Consider the following 14,543-nt stretch of genomic DNA (forward strand, 5'->3'; position numbering starts at 1 on the left):
TTTTTTTTTTAGTATTAGCAGAGTCTTAGCAGAGTCCCCTCTCCCTCACAATAACCACATTTCAAATACCCAGTCCGTGAATCAAAACACTTGTCGGGACCTCCTCAGTCTGCCCGTTAATCCTCTGTCCACAGCCCCCCTGTTAACTGAGGGGCGGTCAAGGAAAGACCCATCTGAGTGTAGTGTTAAACACTTAAGCATCTTACTCCTCGAAGCTGGGAAGGATGGTTTTCAGGAGATGTGCCAGACCAACACCCAAAGGAGAAGCTAAATATAGAAGTGCATGTGCGATTAGCAGAGTGTGAATCCTGAATGAACAGCACAGCCTTGGTAAGACAAGAGTCAATGCTACTTACTGTAAAGAAGGAATTACTCGACCACTTTGCCATTTAAGATGCTACATTTTCCCCAGATGCATTAGATGGAGGCACATCCACTGCAAATTAATTGGCAATACATTTGTATGGAGCTGCAATGTACCGACATCAATTGCTTTCATATTGACATACCGTATCAAATAAAGTGTCTGAAAATCCAAGCATCAGTGTGTAGTTGTTAGTCACTGACTCTGTATAGTGTTATGAATACAGTGACTGTGAGGTTGGTCCAGTTTCTCCATTGGGTTTCATTGAATTCTGCAACACAACCGATTGTAAAGGCTTTTATGGATATACTGTATCTCTAAGTATATCTGACTCATCTGTGCTTAATGTTTTCCAGTCATGCAGTTCATTGTCAGCTTCCACAAAGAGACAGCCACACAAAAATAGACAGTGTGCATGAAGAAGCGTCTGTGAGTAATTGAATAGTCGGTCTTAACCCAGGCCCATAGTATAGATATGCAATATGCAAAAATGTCATGTATCTAAACAAGTGTTAAACTGTAATCAGGATTTTATTCCTTCCATTTGTGGTTTCAATGGTGTTCTATGGGAGCTTTTCTTTTAAGAACAGAAACATACAATTTGAGTCATAAACGACATGGCTTTTTCTGTAGCAAAACCTGAGATGGGGAACAGGGAGGTAAATTCAGGGTCAGCTGACTTTGAAAGGCATCTGGCACGTGTCTGTGACGCTCAAGAAATGCAAGCTTCTCTTTACAGGAAGAAACATGTGATCGAATTGGAAGAAAAGGAAGCAACAAGACAACAAAAGGACGGAGACAGAGTCACTGAACTGGAAGCTTAATGCTGTATTTTCACATGTATTTGCAGGTACTCGACTTACACTTCACAGGAGCACATATTTGAACATAGTTACAATTAGTATGCGTAACCCCAACACTTTGCCAACACGACACCATTATGGACTTGTTTTGTTAGTATCTTCATACTGCAAAGGACGGAGGTAGCGGGTCAAATGCCAGAGAGGAGGACAGGGATGAACAAACTGCATTTATCTCAATTACTTGTAAACCAAAAACAGCTTCACCTTTTAAAAAGATTTGTACTGTTATTCACATGAATATTCACACACGCACACACACACACACGATACAAAAGAGAAACAGTCACAGATTCATAAAGAAAGCTTTGAAATATGGTGCAAAATGGCAACACTCAAAAGTCACTACAGACATTCACAAACATTTACCCCATTAATTCATGTATCAGATCAGCAACCTACAGTATGTACAGTAAATCAAACAGTGCAGGAAATGGAGATAGGACGTGACCAAAAAGTTCAAACATTTGCCAGGAAATGAAGACTTGACTTCACACATGTTGTTGTAAACCTCAGTTTAACAACACGACCTGGTAAATCATATTTTTTTAAGGACTGCAGATCGAGCTGTACATTGAATTTGGCAGATCGATTCGAACCACAGAAGAAAAAATACTGAATTCACACTCAGAAATTCTAATGTTTTCGCTCAGCAGGAAAATAAACACAATTGATCCTGAACTTTTCCACTTCAACATAATTAGTACACCATAATACAAATATATCAATACAAAAATAAACAGAAAAAAAAATTATAAAATTTTTATTCATATGTTGAAAACTGGATAAACTGCATAAATAAATAAAAAGTAGTAAATCATAATGGAATTTGTAGGACGGATAAAGATCTGTTTGCATATGCGTTTTCCACTTAAAACACTTCGCGGGACATCTTAAGACTCAACTTCACACGACTTTCAGTTTTAAGTGTTAAGCTCTGCGCGGGTAATGCGCGTGTATGTCTGTATGATGTATGGATGTGCATGGAAATATGTGTAGTGTAGTGTGTGTGTGTACTGCATTATGAGGCCATGGTGTCCTGGAAGCCCCATGATTCCAACAGCGAGACCTGGAAGGTCTCCGCACACAGGGGCGGGTTGTCAAAGGTGGCGCACGGATTAGTGCGCCCATGGTTCAGCTCGGAGTCGATGTAGAGAGCGTTGCCGTCACCTCCGCCTGATCACACACAAGATGACAGAGTTTGGAGGAGTTGCTAAAGAGAAGCTAACACTAAAATCCCATGTTTGAGGTTTTAAATGGACATTCAATACTTTTCCCCATCAACTACACTGTACGTGTCCCTTAAAAATCATCTATATTTCACCAGTTACCGATGGCAACCTGTGGACCAGAAATGCATCACGCGCAACAACAGCGTCCGGTGATAATCCACTCACCCACTATGATGGAGTCAAAGTTTCCAGCCATGAACATGGAAGTATTCTTGGAGTTGAGTTTGAAGTGGCGGGTGGAGAGGAACGGCGACAGATCTCCAGCAGGTTTCTCCGGCTGCTGTAAGCTGTTGTTTTCGTCTGCATTTTGGCCCTCGGAGGACGCCGTGTCCTCCAGACCCTCGGTCTTGATGGCGGAAGCTAACTCGGGGTGGCGGATCACCACCCACTCATAGCGCTCCATCTCTGGCTTCAGCTGACGAGGAATACAAAAGGAGGGACCGCTACTACGAAGGCATTCCTCATCATTTATACACCAGGGCACCACGCATTCAATTAAGCAGAATGTAGTCCCATAGAACAATTATCCTCTAAACCTTTTCACATGTATACAATGTCCTGATTCGTAACGTGAATAGTCAGCGATACATCAAGTGATCCTTCTGCTTGAGACCCGAAACTTTTGTTTCACACACACATATTTTGTTCTTCAGGCTCTGTCTGTGCTGCTGCGCACTCTATTCAAATTGATGGTTTTGTTTGGATGTTTTTGCAAACTGCAGCCTGGTCTTCTTGCTTTAGAGGCTTTTTCAGAGCTTTGTATCTTGTGGTGAATCCTCTGAGGTTCTGCTCATTATATCTCTCTACAAGCTGACAAGGAAAAATGTGTACCCACATCCGCAAGAGCAGTCTTGCCAAAAAGGGGATTTCCTTCACTATGCATATCATTTTTGGATCCTCTACGATACTTCCTCTTTCTTGTTACTGCATTTTAAGAATTGATTTCTATTGATTTTGGCAGACTGACTACTACCCGTCTCTCTTACAGATTTGAGCTGTTTTTTCAAGTCACGTTATGATCCTCTGCCCTCGCAGGTTCACTATTTTCCTCCTCACGTCAAATCTAAACAGCCACTCTCAACTCTGAGCCAAGTGTGAGCTCTTTTGTGCATGAACTAACACTTAAGTGTAAGAAGTAAGTGAGAAGTGTCTGATTACTTTCAAACATGTCCAATTTGAGCACTATGCATTAAAAGGGATCTATTTCCTATGTATATCAAAAATGTGATTTTGATTTAAACCTACACAAATGTTGCATCCATTAGTTTATTTCAAATTATTAGTGTGACGCACAAAGCCTAAACCGAAACCAAAACACTGTGTAACTGCCCAAATACTTTCGGTCTGTACTGTATGCCCGTTAATTCCTTCGTCTCCCTCGACAAACGCTCGACAGCACATCTGACAGACATCGGTCCCTGCTGACTGTCTCTTATGTGTGTCAGGTGTGGTGTCGGGTGAGGGCCTGGTCAGATACTACTGGGTCGGGTTACGGGAGTTTCCGATCTGTGTGTGCTTAAGTATTATTGCGGGAGATGATTGTGTTTTCTGGTGTCTCGGCTAAGACAGCCCACAGCTGTGCGTCAAAGCAGATAGCTAGGTAAATAATTTATCCAGAAGGCATTAGAGACTCGCTCTTCTTTTCCATTTCTGGCTCAGGTGTTATTGAAATAAAAAAGCTAATGCTGCACTATCGCCGCCAGAATATCATGATGTGTGGTTGTATTTGCAGAGGAAGACATGGCAATGTCTAGTTAATTGTGACCTAATAGACACGCTTTCCAGGTGGGAGCCTGACAGGCCAATAGGAACCAGTGACACTGAAATCACGAACCAGTGAAACCAGAGTGGATGGTACCCTCTGGTGGCGATAAAGCAGTACTGCTCAAAACAAAAATATTTCTTCAAATGAGCTAAAGAATTACTCAAATCCACCTAAATGAACAACAAAGAACAGACTTCTTGCTGAAAAGAAAACAGTTAAGTCAAGAACATGAACTCACCCTGAAGACAAAACACTCCCCTGTACCAAAGAAGCTCAGTTTGTTGCCTCCTCTCTTCCGTTCCTCCCAGTCTGTGGACAGGAACGCTCCACACACCTGGAGGAAAACAAAACAGGAACTGGCATGACTTGGATTTATCGGTTTGATTGACTCAACTGCATTTACTTTCTTCTCAGTGGATGACCACCATCTGTAAGCTGCCAGTGCTTATGTTAGGACCGCTTTATAACACCATAATCCAATCATACAATAACTGTGACACGAATTCACAAAGCACGGGACAAAAATAAAACCAGAGTCTGTTTTTGAAATGCAGAAAGCTACAGGGAGCCTTAAAAAAAAAAAAAAAAGACACTGACTGGAGGCCATGTGTACGACAGTAAAGCAGTGCAAGTAGTAACTGGCAATTGTGTTTTTGGACTTCATTCGTCAGAAATCCAAAACGGTGTCGTCCGTCAGTCAGTTGGCTGTTGAAGAGTGAGACTGTTGTGTTTGCTCTGCCTACCCTCTCTGGAGCAACGACCACTGCTGCGTGATGGTAAAGGCGTCATTAACCGCACGCTGCTTGTGAATTTTCCAGGGAATATTGAAACGGACACCCAGCAAGGGCTTTCATCGAGTGTTACCTTAAGACAGTTATGTAAATGTCTGTTATGTGAATATACTAATATAACAATAGTATATTACTGATTGGAATATCAAAGTAATTCTGTCCTAACCAGGCTGAGGACAAACAAAACTTACAACTCATAATATATAACATTATATTAACATATATAACATCTGAAAATCCCATAACTATCAGGAGGAACAACCGTTCGAAGCTGTATTGATCTTCACAAAAACGTCTGATACTATATTCATCTGATATTGTCTTGAACAAAATCCTCTTCAAAGGGGTGTCACAGGAGAGTTTGCTTACGTCGCCATCTGTGGTCCGGATGAGGAGCAGAGTGGGTTCGTAGCCTTCACACTGTGAGTAGAATCTGGAGGGAAATGTAAATGTTTATATTATACGATCATATGATTATATGTATTTAAGCAAAGTGAAGCACTGGTGAAATATAAAACTAAACCTTCAGCTTCTTAATTACTTTCTTAACAGCGCATCACTTTGATTCCACAAATAAAATAGAACCAACAAAAGTTATTTACATATTACTTTACATTATTAATATTCGTTTCATAATTTGCTTCTGGCATTTTTTGGGCTTACAGTTTTGCTTTTAAGTTTACATATGTATATTTCCTGTCCGACTTTTGGCCATAAATCCCATTCCAAGATTAAACTAACTAAAAAGGAGGATTTTAGTGGATTTCGGTGAGCACCGCAAAGTGTACCTGTTCAGGCTGTACCCGTGGGTGGAGGTGGTGAAGAGGAGCTGCGGTTGGCACAGGGCGAAGCGCTCGGGGATCCACGACCAGATGTCTCGCATCTCCTTGGCACTGACGATCTCGGAGGAGAACATGTCAGGGTTAAGAGCCAGCTGCACGTTTTGCCTGCAGAGGCGCCCAGAAAGTTGGACACCGGAAGAGGTGGAGAGAAGAGGAGATGACACAGCTGGTGATGCACAAACCTTTGAAAATCTTTAGAAGTAATTAAAAGTAGATGTATTTGAGGAAATTTGAGGTGTATTGATTGGAGAGTCTGGTGGCACTGATCCAATCTTTTGATCTATTATCCTACGCTATGAACATCTGCAGCTGTAACATGCCATCTATTCTGAGAGTAAAAGAGCAGCATTTGAATAAAATAAAACACAACGTGGAAGTGAAATGTAGCACAGAGAAGAGAACCCACCTATAACTGTAAAAGAACCAATGAAGTGAACACAGGAGTGGAGTGCAGATGAGACAGAGGATGGTGAATGGAAAAGGGCGGCACAGACCAAACAAAAAGGAAAGAAGAACAGACAGTGAGAAAAGGATGCAAACATAACGGAAACCTTTCCCCGGAGCGTGCAAGGTCACAAAGTGTAAGAAAACAGGATGTTGTTGCCAGAGAAACAAAATATCTGGGCTACACTTGAGCTAAATTGTATTTGTATTGTAATTGTATTTTATTAAGTCTAAACTGGTTCTGTACTTTTTTTCTTTTTAACAATGCCTGACCCTCATTCCCTGCATACCACTGTGATTTAATCTGAAGTCCTGGAACTGCTGCTTTAGTTTATTTGCATTAAAGAATGTCCATTCTAACTGGGGCAGTAGATTTTCTCATTATAAATCCTTAGGGGTATCGTTATGATGCCCCTGTAACACCAAGTTATACGATTATTGTGAATTAAAAATATTGTGATTATTAAAAATGATACTATTGACTTTACCGCTTCTGTTTGACAGTGATTCCTTTCTGCTGAAGGGACTTTTCATTGGTGAGCTGCAGCAGGGTGATGTCCTTACGGCTAAACAGACGGAGGGAGAAGGCCTTTTCTAGCAACTTGTCAGGTGTGACGGTGGAAGCTATGTCCTTGACAAATGCCTGAATATCTGCCCTGATTTTGCTCGAATCCTCCTGCTGCTGGCCCCCCTTCCCCTTCTGAACTCCTGCTTTATGCTTGCGGTAGAACCTGAGCAAGGCTATCGCCACACGGTAGAGAATCTTGTAGCCCTCTACTAGGTAGACATCTAGGACCCTGACCATATGGCTAAAGGGCAGGTCGCCGAGCACCCAGCGTTGCCAGTCTGCGTAGACTTCCAGCACATCCTGGGCTGTGGCCACGATCAGTTGGTGAGCTGCTGTACAGTACTTGTTTGCCAGGTCACCGAAAGTCATGCAGCTGGACTCGTAGGCCAGGAAAGTCTGGTCCAGCAATCGTTTCCCCGGCTCGTTGCAGGCCAGTATGCGGCTGACATGCTCAAAACATTGAGCTTCGTCTACGCTGAAGTGCAGGAGCAGCGATGTAACGGCTGGAAGCGCTGGGCAGTGAGAGATGTCTGGAAACTGTCCTGCCAGGCAGCTGATAATCCGATGGGCTGAGGCGACTGCCTCTGTCTTCAGGCAGTACCGTGGCACAGGATTCCCGTCCACAAACTCTGGCAGCGGGTAGTGGGAGGAGGGCTTCTTCGTGGCTGCAGTTCCCATAATATCACGATACACTTCCGCATCCGGGGTAACGGTACGACAGGGAATGGCTTTGATGAGCTGCTGGTAGACCTGCGCACGTAGTTTGTGATTCTTGGCCCAGTAACCCTGTCGGGCCATCTGTTTGAACTCTTTCAGGTCTTTACAGTCCACCTTGGTCGGCCCGCTGCTCTTTGCCAGATCGCCCATCTGGTTGCAGTCCACGAAGCTGCCATAGTCATCCTCAGCCATGGTGCTGGAAAGTTGCTGGTCGGCCCGAGTAGGAAGAGAGGCGGTTCGCTCCGAGGTATCGCTAACCTTCTGTCCTCCACGCAGCAGATAACAAGTGTGTTTTTATTAACTGCCCATGATGGTCACTGGAAAACACAAGGCAGAAAAAGAAGAGATGAATGTGTATCCTCAGAAAAACAGATAAATAACTGCATCATCAGGCACTTTGTCAGCAGCACCACCACAGAACAATCAACCTCCATGCTGAGCAGTATCAAAATAAGAAAAGCTAAACGTGCTCCAAAACCTCCTCGACAGATCCAGTCTGTGGCGAACAGTTCAAACATAACTACTTACCACCAAGACTAAGCCTATCAATACGTTCAGGACAATACGTGGACTCTGGTCTGTTTCCATAAAATGTGATTTGATGCATTACAAAATGGACACACTAAACGGCAATGTAAAAAAAAAACAAAAAAAAAACATTAGTTAATTTCATGAATCTGATTTCTTGTTCTGATTAAGATCTTCAGATGGAAAAAAGCATGTCCATCATGCATTTCAAAAATCTGTGGTGAATTGAAAACAAAATTGAATTGAAATGAATGCAGTGAAAGGCCATCTTAGTGATATAATAGCTACCAAACAGCCTCATATGACCTTTGATACACACATTTATGTTCGGCAGATTTAATTGGCGACCAGCATCTCTGCTGGTGAGGGTAATAAAAACATTTTTTAAATTCTACGTTCAGTAGCAGTGTACCGACAGATTGTTTATCTTGCCGTCATTCGGTCATGACTCACCAGAGACATAAAAACCATCTGCAAAATATATTATACGGAGAAGAACTGAAGCACAATCATCAGATCATGTTCCACTGCTTCTCCACAAGGCACGGAGACATGCGTGTCCAAAGATCACTTGCAATATACTTAAATAGGCAGTCATGAGATCATTTCACATGGCTTTCAAACCGGTCACATGGAGGTGCATACCAATACGTTACTACATGTACAACTGGACGCATTACCACTTGTGCCCCGACATCCAAATAACTTGGCATTTTTGCTAAATTAACTTTTTGCTCAGCTGCCATTTGGTTCAACTGGCCAGTCCTCAAACCTCGGTGCTGATCAAATTAAATGGGTGGGTTATCCTCGGCTGCAGATAAACATTATTTTCATTATTGTATTAATCTGTTGATTATTTCCTTGACTGATTGATTAGCTGTTTGGTTAAGAGAAGAAAATATAAATCATTGTTTTCCAAAACCAAAGGTGTCTTTTTTTTTTGGTGTGTGGGGGGGGGGGATTTTAACATTGTTTTTTAAAAACCAAAACAATGAACCCATTATCAAAATAGTTGTCTGTATGATAGAATTTTCTGTTGATCAACTAAGGCAGACAACAAATTTTCTCCAAAACAACTAAGATTAAACAATATCCAAAACCAATATGCAGATGATAAACGACAGTGCGGTAGAAGCTGCATTACGTTGTGTGTATTTTTTTTTAATTTTATTTTTTTGCACCGATTGAGCTCCAACGAGGTCCAATCTGTCCATGTTAATGCGTGCATCTGAAAAATGAACATTCATTATTTACATACCTCCGACGCTGCGCATTTCTTTACTGTAAAATGACTATTGCAAAACCAAGCGTTAACATTTAAAAAAAAAAAAAAAAAAGAAAAAAGGACTGAACGGAACAGGAAGTCAACTCCTGGCCTTTCACACTTAAAACTGTGCCTCAACAAAACGAGACAGCGCCGGCTGAGGCAGCACAGGTGAAGGTAACCGACGCGTTTTGAGGTCACCGGGTATTTAACATCACCGACGCTACAAATCTCATGCACACTTTTTTTTTTTTTTTTTTTTCCATTCACACCGGCCAAAAGTTAGCATCGCCTAGCGTCCAGCTAGCCGCCAGCTGCTCCCCCCCGACCCCACGTCGGTGCATTTCAGACGCTAACGAAACCTTCAGCGGACACACGGAGCTCCTTCACCCGACAACATAGCACGGAGGAACAGACGCCCCCACCCCAAAAAACAAAACAAAACAAAACAAGCCGGTAAAAATGTGGGCTAACGCCGCTGGCGTGGATGTTACGGACCACAAATTGAATTGGTCTCGTCTTGGGAGTTTGTTGATGTGGAAAGCTTTCAGCGCGAGTATTTCTTGTTTTGTTTTGTTGTTGTTGGAAAAAAACAACAACGATTCTTTACCACAAAGCCGACGAAAGGAGTAAAAGGGTTACCTCAAACTGCACGAGATTAAAAGCTGACAAACAAACAAATAATCAGACGGTTGTCCCCACCTGGATGTTGAGATGTCTTGAGACGGGAGGCAGCGAGCGTATTAAGTTCCCTCGCGCATGCGTAGTGCCTCCCATCTCGGTCACGGTGAGCGTACCGCTGCTGGAGGAGGAGGGGGTGGTGAGGGGGGGGGTGGGGGGGGGGGGGTTTCAGGTGGGTTGGTTAAATATAGACTTTTTACAACCACTTTTCTGTTTGCTCTGGTTGCTTCACAAGGGTGGAGACGATTTTGTTTCGTTAATTTCAGGATTTTTAAGACGATAAATGGAAGAAAACCAACTACAGAATAGGCAAATATCAGTTGTTTGGAGATTTACATACCAATATTAACAACCTAGGCTTTGTCACATACAACTAGCTGTAATTCCAATAAAATATTGACTGAGGTATTTTATGAATATCAAAAGATATTACGATCGAGTGTGATGTCTTGTTGCGCAAAAGCAGAGGAATTCATAGCACATATTAGCCTGTCACCTTCTGTGGCCTACTTCTGGAAGCCAAGTAACACTGTCGTGACCATGGAGAAGTCGCCTGGCAGATCCCGCAGTCTGATTTGTCCAGTTTACTTACAGACTCGCTCTGTGGAATGAGTGAAGGCACTGGGACTTGACAGGAAGTACCCTTGCAAGGGCAACAAACCCTGTCTTTGTCCAGCACTCAAAGCAACCACCAAAACACAGCCGCCCACCACATGACAGTTGTTACTGATAATGAAATTGTGGAACCATCTTTGCCTTCCACAACAGCTTGGGGTAAAATGTTGTTTGGCTCTGTCTTGTCCCTCTTACATACGGCAGATGTTTTTTTTCATTTCCTGACCTTCTTTGTAGTGAAGAAAGAATGCATCTGAAAGTCTGAAGTCTAGCTCTTGCTTCTTTTTTTTAAATTTTTTTTATTCCTTTCAGCCATTAACCCTAAGTAGAATAAATGATGATTGTAGGTGATATTTCAGCCTCAGCTGAGCTTTAGCAGCATGGTGCTTGTTTCCCACCCAGAATACTACAAGAGAAATCCATCCCAGGACCCATTACATTGCACAGTATTAGACCCCTCCATGACATTGATTGTATTTTGTGTCTTTTGAAGGTGCACAGGTTCCTCTAAGCCAAAGCGATGTCCATAATAGCTGGGCCCTGCTCTGTTTGACGTGGAAGCGCACTGAAAAGAAGAGAGCAGCTATGTCACATGAAGTATGGCAGAGCGATAATCTGCAGGAGCCCTGTGCGTTTATGACGATTTCATGTTTCATTTGGATGCACAATCTGAAACATTTGTCTTAAACCGCTTGTAGGCCGTGTGTTCATGTGCATGTGTTAGTTATAGGTTTTATTTGTGTGTGCGTGTGTGTGTTTGAGCGCGATTGCAAAAGAAATGAGAAAAGAGGGGACCGAGTATCAAGGATTATCAGTGTGCGTTTGCGTGTGTGTGGGTGGGTGTGGGTGTGAGTGAGTGAGTGAGAGAAAGCGAGAGAGAGAGAGAGACAGAGACAGAGAGAGAGACAGATGGGTATAAGCCAGTAAGCCTTTAGGTCCTAGCTTATGGAGGTTTATGCTCATCAAATCCTTCCGTTCACACACACTTCGTGACATCACAACAACACCACCACCTTTTCCAGTTCACACCCACTCCACCTCACTTGTGCACACATATGGGCACACTAGTGCACACAGGTACAGAGGCAAACGTGGGCAGGTTAAGTGACTTTTGCCTACCAGCAGCTGTCCTTGAGCAAGGCAATCAAACGGTTTCAGCTGCACAAAAACTGAATGGATGCTGAATTTGTTCATCCATCAGTCATTGAAGCCAGCGACAGCTCTTCAAATGTAAGGACTTGCTTCTTTTTGTTAGATTTTTTTTTATTAGGAAATTTAAATCCAAATAAGCCAAAAATATAAAGCAAAACAATGATTGGAATGGCATATGTCAGAATAATTATAAAGAATAATAAATAATTATCTTATCTTTTCTAATATGGTTCATTTATTTACTTTTCATTTAAGATATTTAAAAGATAAACAACAATTAAAATTTAAACTGCAAGCAGTGATATACGGGCCCTCGGATGCTGCACATCGGGGATCCAGCTGGTCGGGACCGCCGGCTCCCTGACGTGCAACATGCGAGGGTCCGCATATTCCCCCTTGCAGTTTACATTTTTTTCTCGATCTCGTTCCTTATTTTTCTTTAAAAAAAATAGGCTTTTTTTGACAGCTTTAACATCTTCAAAAACTCATGAAAGTTGGTGCCTGACGCAAGTTTCGTGAGGTTTGGAGCATCGTTTGACCTTAAACATCAGCTTTCTGTGTCACGGCGAAACATCAAACTTAGCCGCATGGCCCTGGACATACTATATACAAAAATGACTTTCGGGTTATTTTTTATCACTTTTTGGACAACATGCTATAGCATGACTTTTTTTTTTTTTTAATTTTTTGGACAACATGCAGAATGACTTTTTCTGAACTGACATGCATGCCTCAAGTGGGAATCAAACCCAGTTACTTCTCACTGTGAGGCAACTGCTCTAACCACTGCACCACTGTGTCATACTTACAGCATGTCTTCCGAAATATGAAAAAAAAAAGTCATATTATAGCATGTCGTCCAAAATATGATACAAAAGTCATACTATAGCATTAAAATATATTAATGGGATTTTGGGGGATAAAGTCTGTGGTAGTTCGGACAGAAATCCAAGAAGGCACACTTTTAGAGACTTTTATTTTTGTTAGAGTTTTTGTTTTGTATTAGGATTTGGTTTTGTATTATTGTTGACCTTTGGTTTGGTATTAGTATGACTGCATTTACAACAAAAATCGGAAACCGGCAAACCCGCAATCGTGTGGCTTACCCTTAGAGGGATTCGCCTTCTGAGAAACATGTGGCTTACCCTTAGGGGGTAACACCCTCTGTGAACCATGTGGCTTACTCGAACTGTGTGGATTACCTTGAGCGGGGCTCCGACCCATGTCCTCATGAGGTCCTTCCCAGCTCTGAAGCTCCGTCGTAGACCATTGGACTATCTTTAGCGCTGAAGAAAGAGTCACGGCGGAGAAAGTGTTTCACGGAGTTCACTCAGCGCTTTCCAGTGACTCAACCGACAGTCTGGTTAACTCAACAGGTAAAAGATTCTATTTCACCAAGGTTGCTATTAATGGTTCAGATTCCACCTTGGCCTGTTGGTGGTGATTGAACTTTTAGTGAAGTTGAAACGTTTGGAAAAAGTTTTGCATACACTACACATTACAGGAAGATATTTAATATTCACTAAAATGCAGCAATTTTGGCCGCATTTGAATGAATATTTGTGGATGGTGGAGTTACAGGTTGTAGTGAGCCAAAGATTTGTCACAATGCTGTCTAACTCCTGGGAAGTGGTTAGCACTGTTGCCTCTCAGCAGGAAGATTAGGTGTTTTGGGTCACTCTTTGGCCGCAACGCCACGGGCACACCGATTGACGAAAGCAAATTCTTATGATAACTTTTAATTTCAAACATGTTAAGAGTGCACAGAATAAATTTGAAGTCGATCTGACAAAATTTGTAGGGGGAGTTCATTAAAGTACAACATGTGTGAATTGCCAAAAATGGCAACTAAATTCAAAATGGCAGACTTTCTGTTGAGTTGACGTAATGGTGCAATGGAATTTTTTATATGTCTAGGTGTGATACACATGTCCACCAAATTTCGTGCATGTAGGTAAATGTAGCCCCAGGGGCATCTGTTTAGGGGGCGCTAGTGAGCCATTTGGCCACGCCCCCGCGCCACTCACGAACTTTTTCGCCGGGAGAGTGTACCAACTTTCATGAGTTTTTGAGTATGACAAAGCCGGCAAAAATGCAGTTGAATAGTTGAATAATAATAATAATCGCTTGAATAACAATAGGGCTTTCGCACCATCGGTGCTCGGGCCCTAATAATCGTTAGTTGGAGCTCCATTCATAGGTCTCTCTCCACAAATGACAGATGTGTCTTATTGCAGTGAGGTGAGCTGACTTCCTATTGTGTGCCTCTGACTTGGCATCCTCACTGGAAAATCTCCACCTGTTTATCTCAGCTGACATGAAGTACAGTTTACTGCAACTGTGTGTAATTACTATCACTCCAAGTCAGCTGATTGAGAAAGAAAATCCTTTTCCAAGTGACATATGTGCTCCATCTGCCTCTGTCCCAGTGTGACATTGTTGATTAGTTGAGTGATGTGGAAACGTTTAGCACGATGTACGGTTCTACAATCTGCAGTCGTCCTAATTTGCTGCTGCATCTTTGTTCTCATGATCACAGTTTTTCAAAGGGAACTTTTAAACAGATCACAATACCACTGTGGAGCTCATGCGCTTCAAATTACCAACTAATGTCTGTCTTGACAGCAGCTACATTTACTTACATGTGACACACATTAGAGCGTGTCGAGCCAAGAGAAACACGATATATGGACTATTGGGGAAGCTCTCTTACATTCCAG

General features: G+C 42.3%; 1 protein-coding gene across 1 annotated transcript; it reads right to left on the reverse strand.

Annotated features, from left to right (window-relative positions):
* Window positions 1-1,177: 1,177 nt before the first annotated feature.
* tbc1d24 (TBC1 domain family, member 24) lies at window positions 1,178-10,157 on the reverse strand. The gene is made up of 7 exons (XM_069691528.1): window positions 10,078-10,157; window positions 6,787-7,900; window positions 5,801-5,959; window positions 5,382-5,445; window positions 4,460-4,555; window positions 2,622-2,871; window positions 1,178-2,400 (listed from the first exon to the last, which is right to left on the reverse strand). Exons 2-7 carry the CDS (start codon window positions 7,773-7,775, stop codon window positions 2,246-2,248), a joined length of 1,713 nt encoding a protein of 570 aa, XP_069547629.1. The 5' UTR covers window positions 7,776-7,900; window positions 10,078-10,157; the 3' UTR covers window positions 1,178-2,245.
* Window positions 10,158-14,543: the final 4,386 nt, after the last annotated feature.

This window comes from Brachyistius frenatus, unplaced genomic scaffold (genome assembly GCF_029030835.1).
Source record: "Brachyistius frenatus isolate BFR_SWC_R1_liver_20210118 unplaced genomic scaffold, ASM2903083v1 Contig_11, whole genome shotgun sequence".
Classification (NCBI taxonomy): Eukaryota; Metazoa; Chordata; class Actinopteri; family Embiotocidae; genus Brachyistius; species Brachyistius frenatus.

What these genes read in the sequence shown, in the direction of transcription:
- tbc1d24 (XM_069691528.1), bottom strand. Translation starts at nt 7,775, where the DNA reads ATGGCTGAGGATGACTATGGCAGCTTCGTGGACTGCAACCAGATGGGC. An exon ending in CACGGGTACAGCCTGAACAG is followed by an intron (nt 5,446 to 5,800) that starts GTACACTTTGCG and finishes ATTTCCCTCCAG; the next exon opens with ATTCTACTCACAGTGTGAAG. An exon ending in GGGAGTGTTTTGTCTTCAGG is followed by an intron (nt 2,872 to 4,459) that starts GTGAGTTCATGT and finishes ATTCCTCGTCAG; the next exon opens with CTGAAGCCAGAGATGGAGCG.